Raw genomic sequence first — 20,685 nt, forward strand, 5'->3', positions numbered from 1 at the left:
GGCAGTAAGGTAGGCTGAGGTCAAAGAAGGACATAACTGCTAAGGACTGTTACACAGGCCTCTATGTGACATAAGGTAGCCATGTCTTGGCAGGATGTGACTGATCATCCTGTCATCCAAACGTCTGAGGTAACTGCATAGTTCACATGGACATAGCACTGACTGACGTTTTTGCCCTGAAGGTAATGAACCACTGAATAGTTGTTGATGGGCTTCTGTTTAAGTCTTATCTCAACCTTATTTCCTTCTACCTGTTATAACTTCTGTACAGATGAAAGGTCAATCCCTGCAGCTTTACATGTTGAGTGTGCCACCATGCCACATACTGTTGGAAAGAAGTTGCCTAGAAGATGCAGTTATGAACTGAAACCCCTATCATCTGGTACTGCCCACATATCATCAGAGTAAAAGTGGTAGGCAGCATCACAGTTAAATAACGTCTATCCTCTGCCCTTTTGGTGCACTAGTGGTGTAAATGCAGACTATGGATGCTTTGGTTAAAAACAAAAATATCTGCACAGGTACAAGTCAGTCTTTTGCATCTGTGGGCCAACCTTTGCAATACTCCTCACAACAGCCAAATTTACCCAAGATACAAGGTTGTTGTCCCTTCACGCACACATGCTAACATTGTGCTATGAGTCAGATGATAGAGGAGCAGTGACATCAACTTGCAGTCCCACCCCAACCAGTGTAGTGCTATAGACACCAAAACCTGTGCATATTTTGTTGAAAAGAAGAATGAACAAAACCTGGTACCATCAGAATTTCAGCCTTCTGAAATTCTCTGGGGTATAATAAGATCTGAGTTCCAGCTCAAAGTCTTTTCTACAGGTAGTGCAATAAGAACAAGGTGTTTCTGTGGGGATTCTCCAGAGTCTAATATACGTTGTGCTCATGCTGCAATGCTTCCCTCAATGGCTACAGAAACATTTTCTATTGAAGACTGTAGTGAAAGGAATTGATGTCATGATGCATAGATGCTCTCTCTCCAAAAATCCTCCTCTTACCTCTCATTTCCTTGTTCTGAGTAGCACCTAGTTTCTCAGACAGTTAGAAATGGGACATAGGACTATTCGGGATTCTAAAGATTTTGGAGTCAGGAAAACATGCCTCTAACACATATGCAGAGGTCCTGAAATACTGTTTGATTTGCTCATGGTTTATGCAATAGTGAATCCCATGCAATGGGCAGAGTACGGCTCAGAGAGACACTTAAGTTTCTGAACAGAAGAGAGGAACTAGTATTTGGAATACTGGTGTTCCAGGTTCTCCCTTAGCTCTGGAGAAGAAAGGGAGTATTAAATCATGCAGGACTTTTAAACATTCTTCTCTCCTTCCAATGTGACAGCAAAAATTAAGTTCTTCAGTTATGTGGGAGTTATTAGCACCTTCAGAGTCATGCTTAGGGCTGCAGGCGCTGGAAAGTAGAAGAATAGTGGAATATCCTCAGCAACACCACAGAAAGAATGGAATCAATTTTCTTGAATAAAGACAAGGATCCTTCAGCTCTGAGTCACACATCATGAATTTCTGAAGTGTCACATGGAGATGGAGAGAGTGAGTGTTACACTGGGACTTGAAAAATGTTTGTTGACTCCTTTCTTAAAGAGAGAGGTTTTAAGCTTAAGCTCTCTAAGACACGTGGTACAGGAAGATTGTTCTGACAGGCTTGTGCCATATGGAAGATAGAGATCACTACTTTCATAATATAGCGCAAAGCCTCAGCAACAGTAAGGATAAGGTCAGCGTAGCTGTTACCAAAGTTCATCCTATCTAGCATGCTAAGATAAGACTTTTTAGAATCACTCACTGATCCATGACTGAAAGGTACGGAAGGTTAGCAAGTAGCATCTGAAGAGGTTTATATTCCTATGAGAGCTCTGGAGGGGGAATTTAATTTACCTATTGTCTACAATGGCACTAAGCAACCCAAAAGCTTCTGTAAGGGACTGGGTTGCTGACTAATTTATGTCACCATCCATCCAAGCTCCTGATCCATCCTGTTCAGTGACACCAACACTCCAGCCTAAGAGTGGATTTATACCCTTAGCAGTTATATTTTATCTGTGCGATGGCATTAGTTATGAGACTTACTCTGTTCCCCAGATCCCTATTTGAGCTGCTTGCCAGCTATAAAAGCAAATGATCTAAACCCACAGTCTGCAATAATATACTGAGTAGTTTCATATGTGTGTGGATCACAACAGTTATTGGAGCCCTGCATATTTTGGAGGTATGCAAGCAAGTAGACTGTGGCAGCTGACACACACCTAAGAAAGTGCTTCAGCTTTGTTAAAAGAGAAGAGGGGACTCCACAGAGGCCAGCTCCTTCTGCACTCACAGAAGGAAATCAACAGAGTACATATGGACTATTTCCAAAAGGGAGGAGGTGATATGGTTTTGCAGGTGACTGAGTGTATTTTGGGACTTGGGTCAGTCTCACCTATTTATGTTTTCTATCAGAATGTAATAGAAAGTTGGCTTGTTTTTGTCCTCATGCTGGGATTTTGCCAGGGCCTGAAACACCTCACATCCAGAACTCAGTGCTGCTGCAGTCTTTGTAATATTGGGCTGCATGCTGTGAATCATTAGCAAGAAACTCAAGGAGGACAGGGAGATTCTGATTTTCAGTACCACTGTGCCACTCTGTGTTTAGATGTAGAGGTCTAGTTTTAGCCAATTTCTATTGAAGGTATGTAAAGTAAAATAGAATATATAAGAAAGAAATATTTTAGGTGAAAGAATCAGTTCTTTCACATAAACCCCTATTTGCACAGGTAGAAGGCATATAATAAGGGAGGTGCCAGGATGATACAAACTGTATTAAAAGACATGTCATACTTGCAGTGAGGTCCCTTTTACACATCATACCAACAGGCAGAGAGAAAGTGGAAAAATCAGGATATGTCACTGAAAAGGAACTTTCTAAAGGCATCTAAAATATATTGCTCAGACGGAAAAATTGTTCAGATCATTGGGGTTAACATAGTTACATCTCAGTCAAAGAATAATGTTGTATTATAAGGCTGTTAAGAGTTTTACATCTCTAGGAAAAAGTGACATCTCTGGTGGTTTTAGAGCCATCACTACCTCCTTCCTGAATCAGAGAGAAAGAATATCTGCCTGCTGAATCTCCTGTGTCTTTTATAGTATTAATATAATTCATACTTGCATAGCTTGTAGGATCTCATGGTATCACACTTTACAAATGCACTTTGCTATAATGACAGTTTTATATTTTGAGCTGAATACTATATTGCAGGTAGAAAGCACCAGGTGTGCTAGTCTGAATACACTGAGAGTGGCCTAGTGGTCAGAGATTTCAGCAGAATGTCAATCAGCAGAGTGCAACAGCACAGCAGGGAAGCTAATACATTTTCATGCTGTTTATACAGAGCAGGAACACTGCAGGCTCATAGGCTCTGAAAAAACCAGGTAGAATCCCGTGTTCCTGAGAAATATGAATTAATCTATTTAGGAACTAGTGTAGTAGGAAATGTTACAATATACTGCATTGAGTTGCCTACCTTGGTGAGTAACTTTCTTCTCATGTTGTTGCAGTTCTCATTTGCTGCAGCTTTGGACTGGACCATGCTGGTGATCACACGCGGAGGAACAGGTGGGCTGTCTTCTGTCTCTGATGTGCATGGCAGTTGTGTTCTAGGACAGCAGTCAAAATCCTCTTGACCCCAACTGGTAGAGATCTCAAAGGGATCAGGGCATTTCTCATCAGGACTTGACCCATCGTCACTGGTTTTGGCATTGCAAAGTATAAGTGATCTTGAAATGGACCGAAACTTTCTTGACTTCCTGTTCCCAGCATTGCTTTTTCGATCCATCTTCAGAGAGCTAGTGGTGCTGCTCTTTTTCCTATCATTCTCCCATTTATGCAGCATGATACTTTCAATAACTTTCTCAGCTTCTCTGGTGCTAAATATCCTCCAGGAAAGGAAATATAAAAAGTAAGTTGTAATATACCCCACTTTCTCCCAGTTAATAACCTACACAACTGAAAAGCCCTAATGAATAAATCGAATCAACAGAGCCTTTCAGTCTGCTAACAGCCACGTGATATCTCATGACTTGCTAATTCTGTTTCTGTGCAGTGCTCTACTAAATTCTCCTTCACCTTTTCATTCTCTTCCCATGTTCCCCAAGCACAATGGAGTGCTTTTAATAAATGTTTTTGATGCTTCCATTGTGCTGCTTCCTTTGGGCTTCTGCTGAATTTGCATGTTGAAATTCCCAAATTGAAAAGGAAGATACTTTAAAAGCATTATTCTATTCTCCTAACATTATTTGGAAAGAGGAAGCTACTTCTGAAATTTGATTCATGAAACCACTATAATTCAAAGAAGATTAATCAAATTGTCGAGGTTAAGTTCTCCGCCTGGCACATCTGATTTGTAAGTGGTTTAGCAAAAGTAGATCTTAGCCATGAGAGAGTAAGGAATGTCAGGCTGCTATAAAACTCCTACCTTTGCAGACCAGAACTCACTTAAGACCGTGCATTTAACAGTAACAGAGAGATCCAGTGAAGCACTTAAGATGTGAATATCTGATTAGGGATTGAACTTTATAAAGGAATACAGCTCCAATACATCAATCAAAAAGTGTCCCATTGCAGAAGTGGTTTGTTTCAGCATATGATTCAGCATACAAAATTAAGAGAAAATGGAAGAAATGCTATACAATCAAAATGTGGCAAAAGTTGGAGCTTTTGTAAAATGAGTAAAGTAATGAGCATGTTACAATAACAAAGGGGAGCTTTGTTAGAACGTTTCCTTTTTCTCTCAGAAAAAGTTTTCTGGAAATATTTTGGTAGGTATATGTTAGTGCTGAAAATTCAACAAGAGGAAGTCTAAATTAATTACTTTGACTTTCTCACTTAACTTGTATTATCATATTTATTACACAAACTTTTCCATTCTCTTCACAGTACCTAATTGATACTGTGTGCTGCCATTCTAGAGAAAATGCCTCTTGAAACCAAAGGATTTGCATAAACCAAAGACGCTATAGGTGTTATACACAAAACTGAAAATCATTGTAATTTGAAAAGCACTTCTTAAGTTATACTATTGAGAGAAAAAGTTTGTACATTGTGCTCTAAATGGGGTTGTTGTGTTTGTTTTGCTTTTTTTTCCCATGCTTCTATGCAGAATTAGGTAGGTATGTATGCACTTTGTACCTGAAATGCCACTGGTGATATAGAAGTAGAAGAAGGCAGATTTTCTAAAGCTTCTTACAACCACAACAATAAATACAGGCCTGCAGGTTCTAACCAAGCCAGATTCCTATAATAAATCCAAGCCAGCCTTATAATAAATCTGCAGGATTATTTTTCTTTTTTTTTCTCTCTCATACAAATAACCAGGAAAAACCAAAACAGATTATAAACACTATTGAGTACCTGTCTAAAGGAACTATATGGCATTGCTGGAGAAATAGACAATTCAGCGTGAACTTGTTTGGATTTGTAAAAGAAAAAAAAATTACACATAGATTTTTCAGGAGCAGCAAAGAGGTCCCTTCATCTCCCAGGGAGAAAGATGTTTATTTGTGCAGTCCTTTCTGGCATTTTTGATAGGTAACGCTCCTACAGCCTTCCATCATAACTTATTTTCCATTATACCAGTCCTAATATTGCTCTGCTCCCTGATGTCTCTTTCCAAAACAAATCGCTAACACTTCAGAAACTTGTGCCCTGAGTATTGGAACTCATCGGATTTCCTAGCAGGACACTATCCCAGGGCAAAGTTTAAGTTTGAAAGTATCCAGAGAATGTATCAAGTTCCACAATGCTGGTGTGTTTTCTGTCCCTCTCCTGTGTGTCTTTGGGATCCTCTCTGCTCCTGTGGGAGAGTCTGACCCCACTGGATAGGAACATTGGAACTGAAGTCACTGGGCTCCCAGCCTCCCCCACACTGGCATGAGGGAATCTTTCAGGGTCAAACTGAACAAGCATATTCTCCATTCCCTTCAGTACACAGAATGTTCTTCTTTTTTCAGAGTAGCCTCTCTTCTTATGAATAACAAGGTTTGCAACCATGGCTGAATGCAGCCATGGTGTGGATGGATGACTGCCCAATAGCACAGCCCTGCTCCCTTCCTGTGATGCAGAGCACATGCTGAATAAAAGGACATCTAAGCCTATGCGTAAGGACACAGAGGCCGGAGGGAATGGGGAAAGATATGACATAGATGGAGCTCAGCTTTAACACATAGACTTTGTGGTTGATATGGGGTCTTATTTCGCTAGGATTAATCTCCCTTACTGCACTATTGAGAGAAGCTACTTTTCAGAACCTCTATTTATTTTGAAGTGCAGAGATGAAAAGTGCTATGAATTATATTAGAACAATAATTTTGAGAGCAGAAATAAGTAGTTGTTGGTGGTATAATTCAGCATCACAAGTTTGCAATTTTTTTAATGCTTTTTTGTTGATTACTTTAGTTAAAAGCTGACTGACAGTTATCCCTACTACTAATACGTAAAGACTTTCAAGGTTTGGAGATTTTGGTTTTTTTGTTTTTAAAAAGACACTTTTTGTTGTTTTGGTAAGCCTAAAGCTTTAGTCTACCATAATACATATGTACCTAATTGCAATTTTTGAGTTGGGAAATCCCTGTTAGCATCCCCAGTGTATTAGGAAATTAATCTTGCAAAGCTTGATGTTGCTTTTTCTGTATGTCTGAAGGTAGGTAAAAATGCAATCTGGCCCATTAGACCAGAATGTGGAGTTGAAAAAGCAATAGGATGGCTAGGATGAAGGGAACTTCTGCAAGTACCTCCCCTCAGCACCTGGGTAGGAAGCAACAGAGCTAACTTGCTGAAGGTGTGTGGAATGCACACCACTTGAAAGTGTGCAATAGAGATTGTTGCTCCTTCTGTGATTCTAGCAATCGCTATTAGACACTAGCAATAAGAATGTCAGAAACGAGCACGTTCAGACCTAAACAATCTTGCCTATGGGGGAAAATTAGAAGAAATAGCACTTTTCATTCAAGGATTTCAATGTTGTACAAACATTAACTGCACTCTTGCTTCCCCAAAGAGAAAGAGTTTAAAAAGAGCTATTTAGCCCATGGGTAAGCAGAGGACTTGATAGCTTAATGGTCAAAATGCAGCCCTCTAGAGACTGGCATGCTAGAATGAAGGATGGAGTGATGCAGGAGCCCTTTCTCACTCTGCCTGAAGCTGCTAAGCTTAAGAGGGAGCACTGCCATTGGTACTAAATGCTCTAAGAGGTGCCTCTCTGTCTATGCTAAGCACCTGGGATGCAGGGAGCACACAGAAGCACCTGTTAAAACAGTGAAGGAAACATTTTAAGTACATTCTGCCATCCCACCCCCCTGCAATGCTCCTGAGGAATTTTAGCTTATGCAGAGAGAACATCTCTTGCCCTGCTGCATCAGCTATTTCCCCCTCCCCGACCCCCACCAGAGCTCCATCAGCTCAAAGACCAAGTTTAACCCTGAATGACTTACCTAGTATCTCAAAGCAAGCCAGTGGCTGAGGTGAAAATAAACCCAGTAGACCTGAAGAATTCCAGTTAAATACTTGCTCTTGCTCTAAGTATTAGATCACAGCCCAAGTCTTAACTAAGGCGACATCCTTTCCAGAGCTGCTGATTCAGGGTTGCGTAAGTGACAGAAACATAGGAGGTACCAAAACATAGTCTATACGTTTTCCAATGAAAATATTTTACACAGAAAACAATATCATAAGTGCCAGAGAAGCTTTATGATTCATTGCCATCTTCCACCAAATTTAATTCAAGGTATTGGTGGCATGGACAATTACTTCAAAGTTAGTTCTCCAAACCATTCATCTTTTCCTCCAGTGCACTCACTGCTTGTCATTTTCTCTTGCCATTCTTATACCTCCAGCACGCCTGATGGAAGTTGTCTGTGGTTTGTAATGCAAACCAAATGTTCCTTCTCTGTTCCTCCCTCCTCACCCCCCCAGCTTTATTTTTCCAGCTTTAAGTCTAAAAAGCCCTAACTCAGTCTGTCTTCTGCAAACAAAATACATGATTTGAGCTGTGCCCATTTGGTTCAAATTTTTGGTTGGATATTAAACTGAGCATTTACAAGATGCAAATAATTTGGTGTAGCTCCCAGATTGAATGCAAATGCTCTGCTGTTAACCAGACAGTAGGAAAGATAGAACTTTTCTTTACTAGCAAGAACAAGATGAGTTTTACATTACCAAGTGCTAACAGCATGATATCTTGCATCCCATTTTAATCTAGATCTTGTGATCTTTGTCAGATCCATTACTGAGCAGTACTATTAGCACTGAACTATTGCAGATGTCTAGGATTTCCAGGCAGTAGGAAGAGCTAGAGGTTTGGAAGTTTTCTAATAAAGAGTAAGAAACTCTTGGAGAGTTGAATTTACTGTTAAAAAATTTAAAAAATTAAAAACTCCCTAATTGTAAAATAAAAATTCAAAAGGAGGAACTTACAACAGCGAGGCAGACAAACCTGACTCCTGCAGAAGGCTGTTCCTCTTCATAGGCCTGGCAAAAAAAGACAGAGTGAATAATTGAAAACACACTCTCATGGTGTCACGTGACTCGGTTTCAGTAATTCTGCTCAGTACATTGGAACGGAGCTATTGTTTCCTAATTGAAGAAAATGTCAGCAAGCATAGATAAACAAAAGCAATGGGATGCAGTATTGGGGAAACTGTTTCCAGCAGGCTCCCAGCTACCCAGAGAAGGCAAGACCATTTAAGGAGTTTGTCATTTGTTTTTACCCATTGCTCTCTGGTCCTAGGATTGATGGGGTTCAGGCATGTAAAACCTACTTGGGGGGAGGCGAGGGGGGCCAGCAAGAATCTGTGCTAATCAAGTGCAGGATTTCCTGCTGGAGGCTGAGATGGCAAGCATGTTTCTCGTAATTTTTAGCAGATATTTTAAACATTAAGCTAGTAAGAATTTCATAGGCCACTTCTGCTCCAGGAGCAAAACATAATAGAAGCTGCTTTTGAATGCCAAGCCCTTGTATTGTGCACCATGAAGTGGCATGGTCCCTTTAACCTACCGATTCTTAAACACTCTCCCCTTTATGGGCTAGACTGCAACCTTGTGATCCAACCTGATCAAGGACTCAGAAAATTGTTGCTTTTTCTATAGAGCATCCAGGAAATGAGAACTATGCCATGGATTTCAAATTGCCTCAATTACACCTTTCATTTGCTGCAAAGTAAATGGTTCATAGTCTATTCTACTATTGTGGTGACTCCCCTCACAAAACACTGCTTGAGTTGCATCTACCATCAATTCTGGGAGCAGGCAGCCACCTTTCTGCCATGTCCCTAGGCACACTTAGCTGTTTTTCATCAATCACACAGATCAATGAGTCAGTTCTGCTCACACTGACAATAACAATCTTGCTGCAGAAACCTACCTCTCCATGAATTTGTGTGGTAAGATACATATGGAGTTCATAAATTTAAAAAAAATGTTCCATAACAGAAAGAAACAGTTAATGTTAGTTTATTGAAATAGTGAGGCCTCTTTGGAATATTCTCACAAACTATAAATCCTATACTTTTGAGGAAAATGTAAACAGAAACCTGAATTTTATACCTGGCCCTGTCTGGTCATGGAAATGGTCAACAAGAGAGTGCTTAGACACCTGCTGCCCTTTGTGTTCTGTGGCTTGAAGGTCCTGGTTTTATTGGTCTGTCACTAAACTTATAAAAGAGAGAGAGAAATTATAAAATAGGTTTAAAATATTGCACTGATATGGTCTTATGTTCAGCGGTCCTGTGACTTCTAGATAAAACATGTACTGTGAACACAGAATGATGTATGTACTGGGAGAAAAAGTGAAAATGAAATCTCTGCTCTGTACAGTGTCTACAGGAGCCCCAAAACACTCTGTCCCTGATAATACAATTGTGGTTAATTTATATTTTAAGTGTTTACAAAAAGAAAATAATTTGACATTATTTTCCCAACAATTAAGTTTTCAGGATATTAGTTCCCTGAAGGAAATATATTGTAAAGGAAATAGTTTTAACCTGGATCACTGGATGACAATCAACATGGAACATTACCCAACTCTTTTAAATTCTAATCTTGTAGAAGAACCATGATTTGACACTGAGTAGTGAACAGTTATCAAGTAGCTTTCCTGGAAAGAAGGAGAAATAGGGAGCTGATTTTGTGTTTTGGGAAACTGTTCCACACTGCATTTGAATAGAGGACAGTGGTCTTGTACATAAAATGGGGTTTTATAGTGCTAGTACTGTAAAAATGAAATATCAGTGAGGAAGCAAAGCCACATACTGTTTACCACTTAACTGTCTTACATTGTAACACACATGTTTTTGTTTAGCAATAGAGAACTCATTCACACAAAATCTCAACAGCCCCTGAGTTTTGATCTAAACTGATTGAGCTGGAAGTTCAAAAGTGTTGGAAAGATTTTTTTTATTTCTTCCCATTGTCACATGCTATTGCATTTCCTGACTATGGGCTGAATACTGTAGTCCCTAAGCCACTGGTAGTTTTGTTCATTCAGAATCTGGACTTCTGCCAGGGCCAGCAGCAGAAACATAAATATCACAAGGAGGGGCTGTTTTTTCATGTTTCACTCTAACCTTTTGCAATTTTTTCCATCTTCCTTGTACAGTAATTGTTCAGTGCCCAGTGAATAGAAAAGCACATTTTTAGAAGCCATAAGGAAAGGAGAGAGAGGGAGAACCTCTGCTGCGCCTGCCATGTTGCACTAATGGTATGCTTTGATATTGGATACTGTGGTCAATCTTCATTACTTAGCTCAAAGGTATTGTACCAGTAAAAGCGCAATGAACACTGATCAGAGGCTGGAATTTTGTATTAAAAGATTGAAATTATGTGGACTCTCCTTTGCAGAAAGGAGCTGCATTGATAGAGGTTTATGAGATAATAGGTACTATAAGGAAAATCAGCTGGATTTCTTTACTGCCTTCTCATGTGAGGGACAGGAAAAGAAGAATGCAGTAAAACGAAGAGAGTTCAAACAAATAAAAGGAAATGCTTGAAATCTAAAGCATAATTAATGTGTGGAACAAGAAGATAGCAGAAATCATGAGCACTTTGAAGTTAGCTGTTTTGCCTTTGATTTTAGTGGGACAGAGATTTCACCCCAAGAGGTGAGTGGATAAAAATAATATCTGCAGTTAAAGGGAATAGCATGCAGAAGGGGCAGCAACTCTTGCTTCAGAATAAAAGTCAAACAGTACCGTTCACAGGTAGAGTGATACTTCTGCCCTGAGATAGGATCCTAGTTACCATAAAATGGAGGAACTTTTCTGACGTTTGGAGTTAGTGTCTATTGGAGGTGGGGAAAAGGAAATAGAGGAGCCATTGAATTTATTTTTTATGACAGTTCTTCTCTTTTTCCTGACTAAAATCAGGACGTGTCTGGAACCATAACAGATACAGGAGCTGATCCATCTTTTCCCCAAATTATTTTCCATATCCAAAGGTTTGGATTCTAGAGGACAAATATGCAGACTATTCAGTACTAAATATTTTGCCTGTTGCTACTGGTGATAACCTTTTCCAAAAAGGAGCATATAAATTTAAACAGAACATTAGTACTGGGCAAAGCAAATCTAAGTAATGATGGAACTTAGCCTCAGTCCTGATCTCCACCCAACTCCAAATACTGCTTGTATTAATAGGAAAGAAAGCCAATCGTTTGGAGTGTTCTAGTTTTTGTCCTGTCCTTACATTGCTCAGCAAACTGATGAATTACTTTTGCCTTAAACACAATCACAATTTTCACATTTTGCCATATTCCAGACAACAGTTACGTTGCACAGGACAATCCCAACCCCTCATTGCTGCTAAACCAGGACTGGATTAGTCATCTCTGTCTTGGGTTTCGCAACTTTTACTCTGCCCTTCCATCTGTCAAAACATAGCAACATGGCACGTTGAGTCACCCTATAAACACAGTTAATCCAGTATCCTTCTCCAGCCATGGCTAACAGCAATTGCTTCAAAGGGATTACCTTGTACAAAAAAAGAACAGAGAAAGTTTGCTTTCTTCTGAGTACTTTATTGGTAAGAGTAGATTGGCACTCTGAGGTTTTGTACATATGCCAAAATTGTTGAAGCTTTTTGCATTATGGTTGTATAGTCTTGTTTTAGCAGAAGCTACAGCTGCCCCATAATGAATAAGTATTGCATTATGTCAAATTAGGTAAATCTCTTTCTAATTCCTTTCGTCACTTAGTACCTAACTTCTGCCAGGAAGCACAAAGAAATTTTTTTTTCTTCTACAGATGAAATGAATCCTGTGTAATGTAACTGTAGTTTATCCATTTCTGGCTCCCATTAAGTTTTTGATTTCAAGAGTATCCAGAGGCAATGAGTTTCGTGTGTTACATAAAAATGTACTTCCTTGTAATTGTTTTAAATTCGCTGCCTCTAAGATTTGTTCTGTTCTTGTACTAGGAAAAATATCCTGATCTTCAAGTCTCCATAGAATCCTTTTCTCATTGATCTCTGTACTGATGTCATCCTCTGTCTTCTACACACTTTTACCTTTTCTTCTTCTGCCCCTCCTTTCTCTCAGCTTCATGCTGCTTTCATATGTTTGGATCTCCTCCTTTTTCTTCAGATCTTTTTTTAAAAATCCACTTCCTTTTGTGAACTTTATTACCTGACTCTTTCATAATGGTATCCAGCTCTGCAGCCTTCTAGACTGTTTTCCAGTGAATTGCCTTCCTGTGAGTTAAAAGTTCCTAGACCTTGTCTTCCGAAGTGCGTTTGTGTTGCATGACATGCACTCACACTCTGCATGATTACTAACATTATTCTGGTGTCCATACTTGTTGCAGTGCCTTAAAGATAAGCTGTAAAATATTGCTTATATAGTTCCATGGAAGAGGGTCTAATACCAAGTGTACACCCATCAAAAAGAATTTTTACCTCATCTTGAGAACATATCCTGGAACTCTATGAAGAATATGTTACTGTATATATACAATGCTTTGTTTACAGAAAAAGTAGCCCATGTGATCTACGTAAGTATTGTATTAGGAACGTGTGATTGAAAAATTACAGCATTATCAGTGTAAAGAGCATTGACTGTAGCCATGGTGTGGTATATGAGGCATAGCAAGAATGGTACCTTTTTAACCAGGTGTTGTGGGTTGCATTTGTTATTTTAATATTTTTGTACTGGGTATATAGACTATGTGTAAGTGATTATGTTGGGCTTAGAGAAACACTGCAGAATATTTCTGTCAGCTATGAAATTGCTAAATATCTGGTACTGAAGAAAAGGTCCATCATTTTTTTTAAAGCCATTGACCAACACACAGTTTATAACTTATTGCAGCACCAGAGTAGTAAAAACATTATGTGAGCTCCCCTGTATGGTGTCATTCTAATTTAAAATAAATATTTTTAAAAGTTATGACTTTACCTCTTCTTTCCACATTTCCAGTCACATAATGTTCTTTTTTCATCTGACTTGCATTCCTTTTGATTTATATTCCCCTGAACTGTAGACTGACATAAGGGGCCCTTCAGGTTGAATGAAAGGAGATTTATCAATTGCCAAAACTATGATTTATCAGGAAAAAAAGGAAAGGGTAAAAGAAAAATGAAATTACTCTACATACAAAAATCATATGAAAATTTTCTCTGTATTTTTCATGAGTTCAGTATAAAAGGTGTATTTAGACCTCTCTGGTTTTACATTTTATTGTGAGTCTGTGTTGGATTCTGTCATATTCGTTGCTACTGCCTTCTCCTTTACACCTTGAACAGCCAGATATGAATGAATGGAAGTACTGAAAAAGTGAATATATTTCTGAGTACCAGTGGCAGAATTTGCTCTATATTTTACACTCTGGCACAGGCACTACTTTTTACAGCAGCCTGATCTCAGTCTCACTGAAGTCAGGGACTTGTTACCCTTAGCATTTCACAGATAGCATGCATGGTCCTGTCTTGATTGCTGGGTTTGTTGGTTTTGGGGGTTTTTGTTTGTTTGTTTTGATTTCGTTGTTTCGGTTTTGTTTTTTTTAAGGGGGGTGTTGTGGAGTTTTTTGTTTGGGGGGGGGCTGTTTGGTTTTTTGGATTTTTTTTTTTTTTTGGTTGGGTTTTTTAATTAGTATTGTCAGTGATTGATGAGGAATTATGCAATCTCTTCTCTTGGATATCTATGCCTGAATAAGATGACTTTACCAGATTTATAAGTACAGCTGTCATTTCAACTGCAAGGCTTTAGGAGTAGCTACTTCTGAGTATTTGTCGTTCCTGGTGCCTGGCAGAGGCAAAGCTACTTAATACAGGCTGCTACTTAACTCTGCACTAAACAAGTCTTGACGACCCTCCACATTTCTGATGCTTTACTTTATCTCTAAGGCTGTGACAATCAGAAAGAAGCTGAGAGGATGGTTTTTATTTGTGGTGTTGAAGATAACAGTATAAAGCTCCAATGGCAGCTCTCTTGCTCTTGACTTCTGTAATACTTTTAACACTAACTTTAGTCATAATGCACACCACGTATGTTACTCACTAGCATTATTGTTGACAGCAAGATGAGACTAGATTATTCTAGAGGTTTCTCATGGATGAAACAGTATAATCTGTCACATAAATAGCTCCCTGGTAAGACACAAAACACAGTGCTTCTGGTGCTTCATGAGATCTGATGACACCCTGCTTATAGGTGTGATAGATGGTGCTGGAGTGCTGGCGTCAGCTGTAGCATCCTAAACAGTCTAGGATCTGTCTTTGGGAGACGACTTTTCTTCCATGTTTTGAAATCAGCCTACACCTTCTGAGCAGTATCTAATGTTAAATAGCTTGGCGCCAGTGACTGAGAGATCTCAGCTGAGCATTCCTAATCTTGGCTTTTGTTTTTTCCTACAGAATCACAGGTTTTAAGCCCAGAAGAAGTTATACTAATTAGCCAGTCTAATTGACCTGTCAAAAAGAAAAAATTAACCTGTAATTCCTGTACTGATGGCAATAACTCATTATGCAGAATCTATCGCGTACAAAGTTTATTCCATACAATAAAGCATGCAAGTTATTTTACAATGTACAGTATGTGTCATATTGTGATATAGACAGCATAAATATTATGTTATAACAGCACTAGGCAAATAAAAGCAACAGATCACATCACTGGTGCTCCCTAATAGCAGAGCTGTAAAAGTGATGAAGAGGCCATAGTCTGTTGGGTCAGTCCTTCAGCATAAATTGAAGCAATTTGACAGCCCCACAGCTTTATGTCATCCGTTCACACCCACAGGCAGGTACAATGGGGAAAGAAGGGAGTGTTTTGGCCCCACCTCCACCCTGACAGCAATCCCCCTGCAAAGGAGCAGCAAGGGGTGCTCTAGAAGCCTCTGCGCTGACTGCATCTCCCAAGGGGCTGCTTGCCAGGAGGTGTGCGCCCACCTCGGAGCATACCAGCTCCACAATAAATGAGGTTACACTAGCAGTATGGATAATATATCATCAATATGTGTGTGTTATACTAGCCTGCATGTTTTTTCTGTAGGCTCATACTGTATGAATCTGTTACTAATGAGGCTCATAATAAAGGGTACTATTAAGTGAACAGCGCATTAATAATGCTGGCAAGATTTCAAGTCTACAGATGTTATTTATAGTAGATGACTAAACAAATACGTATCCCCTTTGAGGCTGAGACTCTGGAGCAATTTACTGATTTCCTGTATAGGCTAGTTCATACAGAGATTCAAGTAAGTAGTGCATTTGGATGTCTTGCTTGGAACTTGCTCTGAAACTGTAGTAGATAATCATATTAATGTTTAATTTTAAAATGGTTAGGAAATGTGTATGTGTTTTCAGAGGATTAGATACTACCCCTGTGCAGTTCTCACAGAGAAATGCATTTTTCTGCATTGTTTCTTTAAAGAAAAATAAAATATTTAAAGAATATAGCCTGCAGTTACACAGCAGAGTTGAAATTAGTAGAAATTCTGGAAAAAAATGGACTTAACAAAAGCTACAAACAAACAAAAAAAAATCCCATAACCTCTCCTTTTCATCTGGTTTTGAAGTTAATTCATTTCTTTTATTTATGAAGATTAATTGCCAGTGAGAGAGATTTTGTAGATTTAAAATACTTTTGAGTAATGAATCATTTGATTTGTGATTTTATTTCTTTTCTGCCTCTTATAATATTGCGGGTTTAGAGAGGCCTTCAAAACTGAAGAAAGCTACGAACTCACAAAAGTCTCTGGTCCACTCTGCTGGCTTTTATATGTGTCAGGAGAAATAGGAGAAATATTATACAGCAACCTAAAATTGTCCTAAATTAAGGTACTTCCATGTAGAGCATCTCTGATTTAAGTCATAATGCTGATAATTGAACAACAATAATTTACTTCAAATTTCTCATATAATTTAAAGACAAAACAGCAATGACAGTGAATAGACAGACAAAAACATAATTTGTGAAACACCTCTGGTTTTACCTCTTATCTGTTTACTCTTTTCTTTCAAATTCTCAAAACAGTTGAAAATGATACATACTGACATGTAAAAACAGCTGACTGTATGATGCCTAAATAATTTGCTATAAAAATACCACTTACCATTGCCAAGTCTCTTCTTATTTAAGTCCACTATTATCATGCTTTCTTGGATATGAAATATGCAGCAGAGTCAATTCGCAGTGTGTTAAATACTTGACAATATAGTAAATGCAGTGTAACTCCACAGTGTTTGGATATTTGACTGTAACTTCTGAGCATTCAAAGTGACTACTCAATATAACAACTTTTCCTCTGCAGAAAATGCCTTGCTATTTGCCAGCAAATCTTTAATGCTTTAGATTGGGTATTTCCAACTACCGCCCTACTTGCTAGGCAGATGTGTATAAAAGAGATGTTATTTCACTGAATCAACCACTGAGATCGTAACCCTTTTCCTGTACCACAAACAGAAATGTAAAACCTCAAACTTTCCTTTTGGACTTTTACTGACTTGTGTCTGTTGTAAGAAAGCAAAACACAACTAGTCCAAGGGCTAATATATGGAAAATGTGTTAAAATGTTTTAGATCATCTTATTGCTTCTCATTCCTGCAATTCATTGGTTAACTGGCTCATTCTGTGTTTATGTAGTTGCATGGTACAAATACAACACCTAAACTTCTTGCCCAAAGTTGAAATGATTCATTTATTACTTTTTACAGACACATACACCCCCACAAAAAAAAAGAAGAAAACACACAGTGCTCATTTAACCCAAGTGAGTGAAAACGCCTTTCATAAGGTCTGCAAGGGCTTTGCGAGATTTTTCTCTGCTGAATAAAGTCTGTGTAGTGGAGGGAAGAGTTTTGTCTGAGGATGGCAGAAATCAAGCTAAAGCAAACAGACACAAATGAGGATCCTTTCGCTGTGTGAAAATAAGATAATAGTGAAGGACGTGCAAATGTTACTCAGATCACTTGAGAGGGATTCATTGTTTTGGGGAAGTGAGTAGAGGAGGGAGGAGGTATTTTTGTGAGGGTTTGTAAGATTCTGCTAGTGCTTTGCTCTCTGAAATTACATCATTGGTCAACATTTATTTATGTCTTTTTGTGAGGTAATTACTCACCCTAATAGATAATATGTAGGCTTTCCATCTTCTGGGTACTCATAAATATTAGTTAATTAAATGTCATAGCCACAGTGGAGAAAGCACAAGAGAAATCATGACTGAGTGCCATACTAAGAAGTGGAAAACAGGACTGAGTAAAGACATTTCCCCTGCTCCTTTTTCTATACTGGAGAGAACAGGGCTATGTGATAAGTCACTATTCCATAGGATGTACCACCCTGATTTCTGATACTGGCTGTGGATCCAGTCACTGTCAGAAAGAGGGGACTACAAGAGGCAACTCTTGTTCTCCTGCCTGCGTCCCAGCCATAATATAAGTACCTCTAGCGCAGCTCTGATGGGACAGTGTTATTCTGCCTTTGTTCATCATCCTCTCCAGATGGGTATTAGACTTAATCAAATACTAGCCCTAACAGCTTGTTTCAGGACCACAGCTGGAATCAGCATGTCTAGACTAGCACTGATTTATTCCTGGCTCTCAGACCTATGTGCATGCTACTATTCCATATGCTTCCTGTAAGAGAGGTAATAATGCCATTTCACAGCACAACTTTAATTTTTCTTTTTTCCTCCCCTTTTTATTGTAATTAGAATTTATTTTGCTTATGTGGGAAAGTGTCCTGCCCCTGCTCTGGACATGACTACTGCCAGTTCTGCTGGAACAGAGCAAACTTCCAGACAAACAAAATAAAGTTCACAAAGGAAACAGTTAAATTTTCTGACTGCCTTCACTGTCACAGAAAATGCTAAACACGTTTCTAAGTTATATAAAACTGCATTGGTTCATATTTTCCCCTCCTGGTTTCACAGCCCAGAACAGCAGTAGGACCTTGTGACATCTCTAGGCTCTCAAGAGTTTAGTAATAAAAATAAAAATCCTCAGCAGAAAACAACACTCCACGCCCTCCCACTGCTGGGAAAATGAGTTTCCCACTTTCCTCACTTATCCTCAGACTAAACAATGTTAAATTTACAAATCTGACATCTATTTATAGCAAGCACTCTATCCTAGGAACCACAGAGGTTGGTGAATATCATTGTCCATAATCCACAGGACAGCTTTCAACCTGGCATGTCAAGTAATTAGGAGAGAAACCTCCTGCCTTAATTAATATCTAGGCAATATATGCACTGAGGCATGCTATAGCCCTAAGCTGGGTGGTGTGCGGGGGTGTTCCTCTGCTGTAAATTAACCTCTGATTTTAGTTTTTCTCGTTTACCGTGAATAGTAATTGATCGTGTCAACAGCATCATGCGCTTCTATCAGCGGTCTGCAGAACATGGGGAAGTGGCCTGCTGAGTAGGTACTGCAGGGGAGGGAAATTAATGGATGTCCAACAGCGCTGATAATCCTGACAGCAGACACTGAAGGAACTAAGCTGGTGAGCTGTGCCTGCCGTGAGGGAAAAGTGGGCTAAAAAGCCATGTGGGGAGCAGTGGGGTAACTGGTGTGAGACAGTGGAAGCAGCAGAGGGTAGTTCAGATATGTAAGTGCAGGGCGTGAGGGAAAGGAAGGGATTAAAGGAGGAAAGGTCTCAAGTTAGAGTACTAGGCTGGATTCAAGGAAGTGGGTAAAGGTTGAATAGAAGGTGCTGTGTATAGGCATCAGCTGAGCCTAAGCTGGATAAGACGTGGTGCTGGGTTGGGCCCTGCAGACTGGGCCCAATCTCTGCAGAGAGCAGAGAAGAGGTTCGATGAGGAACTGACCCTTTCCCTTTTTCTCTGGAGCAGCAGGGAAATGACATTCAGGCCTTGTGCTTGAAAAAACTTATTCACAGTCTGTATGCCCCTTTTCATCCATTCATCTCCCGCTATCCTTGTTTACAAACTGAAGAACTGAGGAGCAGACAAGTTGTTTAGAGAAAAAAAAAAAACTTAATTTGAAGGATGTCACAATTCTGACACCCTTTAAAAATCTTTCACTTTATAGAAGTTTATCTATGCCCCTAAGTCCCTTTTAATTCCCTTTTCCAGGTGATTCCTATTTCTTTTTAGATAATGAAAGCAAAATAAGCTAATCTTAAAATGAATAATACTTTATTGATGTATTTGATGGTATTGTTATTATTTCCATATTATTCTCCAATCCGTCTTTAATATAGCCTGACATCTTGTTTGCTTTTTTGACCACTACTGTGCACTGAGTAGAAGTTTCCGTTAAGCTGTCCACAGTAATGCCTAGACCTTTTTCTTGAGTGATTTTGCAAACCAGCCGTGTATATGAATAGTTCAAATTGTTCCTTTCAGTACACATTACCTCACACTTACCTACACTAAATTTCAGCTGCCATCTTGTCCTGTCCCTTCCTTTAGGGTTGTTTGGTTTTTTTTTTTAAAGTCATGGCTTTTCTAAACAATCGTGTATAATTTCCCAATTATGCTGTCTCTGCTATTGCATGCTTGCTTTCCAGATGAGTAGTAAATATATTAAATTAACCCCAGTTTTGGTGTAGGTCTAGGGATCTCCCCTTGTTAATAACCTTCCCAGCTGAAAATAACCATTAACTTATATTTTTTATTTGGTCTTCGCTACTTTCTGAGTCATAATATTTTTCTTAGTCCTCAGCTATTCTTTACCCTTAAACACCTCATGCCATTTAAAATATACAGCTAGGTTATACCTCTAAAATTACACTTTTATCCATTATTCTAATGTCTTTATTAAATAATTTAATGGCAATTGGCTGTTAAAACTCTGTATGGACAAGTACAGCCAGAGTAGCTATAGGCAAAGCTAGCATTTACCTACAGCAGCAGAATGGTGGGAGAGCGAAAAATCGTAATCTCAATGCACAAGAGTCCCTTCCAGTCTCCCAAGAGCAGCGTGGAGTAATTCACTAACAGATGAATTCAGTAAAGCAGCTCCCAGATGTTCTCGGCCAAACTACTGAGCCCAAGCACGTTCCTTTGTGCATCCAATGTCACTTCTCCATCTTCCCCTCCCTGCTTCCTTGACTCTGGGGGAACAGCTTGTGCTGGTCTCAGACTGCTCAGGCAAAGAGAAATGAGAATAGGAGGGGGGTTGGAGGACGCAACTCTCTTCTCCAGCTGGCCCCAGGCCACCCACCTTCACTG

General features: G+C 39.2%; 1 protein-coding gene across 1 annotated transcript in view; it reads right to left on the reverse strand.

Moving 5' to 3' along the window:
• IL16 (interleukin 16) overlaps positions 1–16,743 on the reverse strand; it is a 46,011-nt gene extending 29,268 nt beyond the window's left edge. Inside the window, exons 1-3 of the mRNA XM_009582623.1 lie at positions 16,603–16,743; positions 8,477–8,530; positions 3,531–3,942 (exon numbers count right to left, since the gene is read on the reverse strand). Coding sequence (XP_009580918.1) covers positions 3,531–3,942; positions 8,477–8,526 — 462 coding nt within the window. The 5' untranslated portion in view covers positions 8,527–8,530; positions 16,603–16,743. The remainder of the gene's footprint in view (positions 1–3,530; positions 3,943–8,476; positions 8,531–16,602) is intronic.
• Positions 16,744–20,685: the final 3,942 nt, after the last annotated feature.

The sequence above is a fragment of the Fulmarus glacialis genome, unplaced genomic scaffold, assembly GCF_000690835.1.
Source record: "Fulmarus glacialis isolate BGI_N327 unplaced genomic scaffold, ASM69083v1 scaffold41337, whole genome shotgun sequence".
Taxonomy (NCBI): domain Eukaryota; kingdom Metazoa; phylum Chordata; class Aves; order Procellariiformes; family Procellariidae; genus Fulmarus; species Fulmarus glacialis.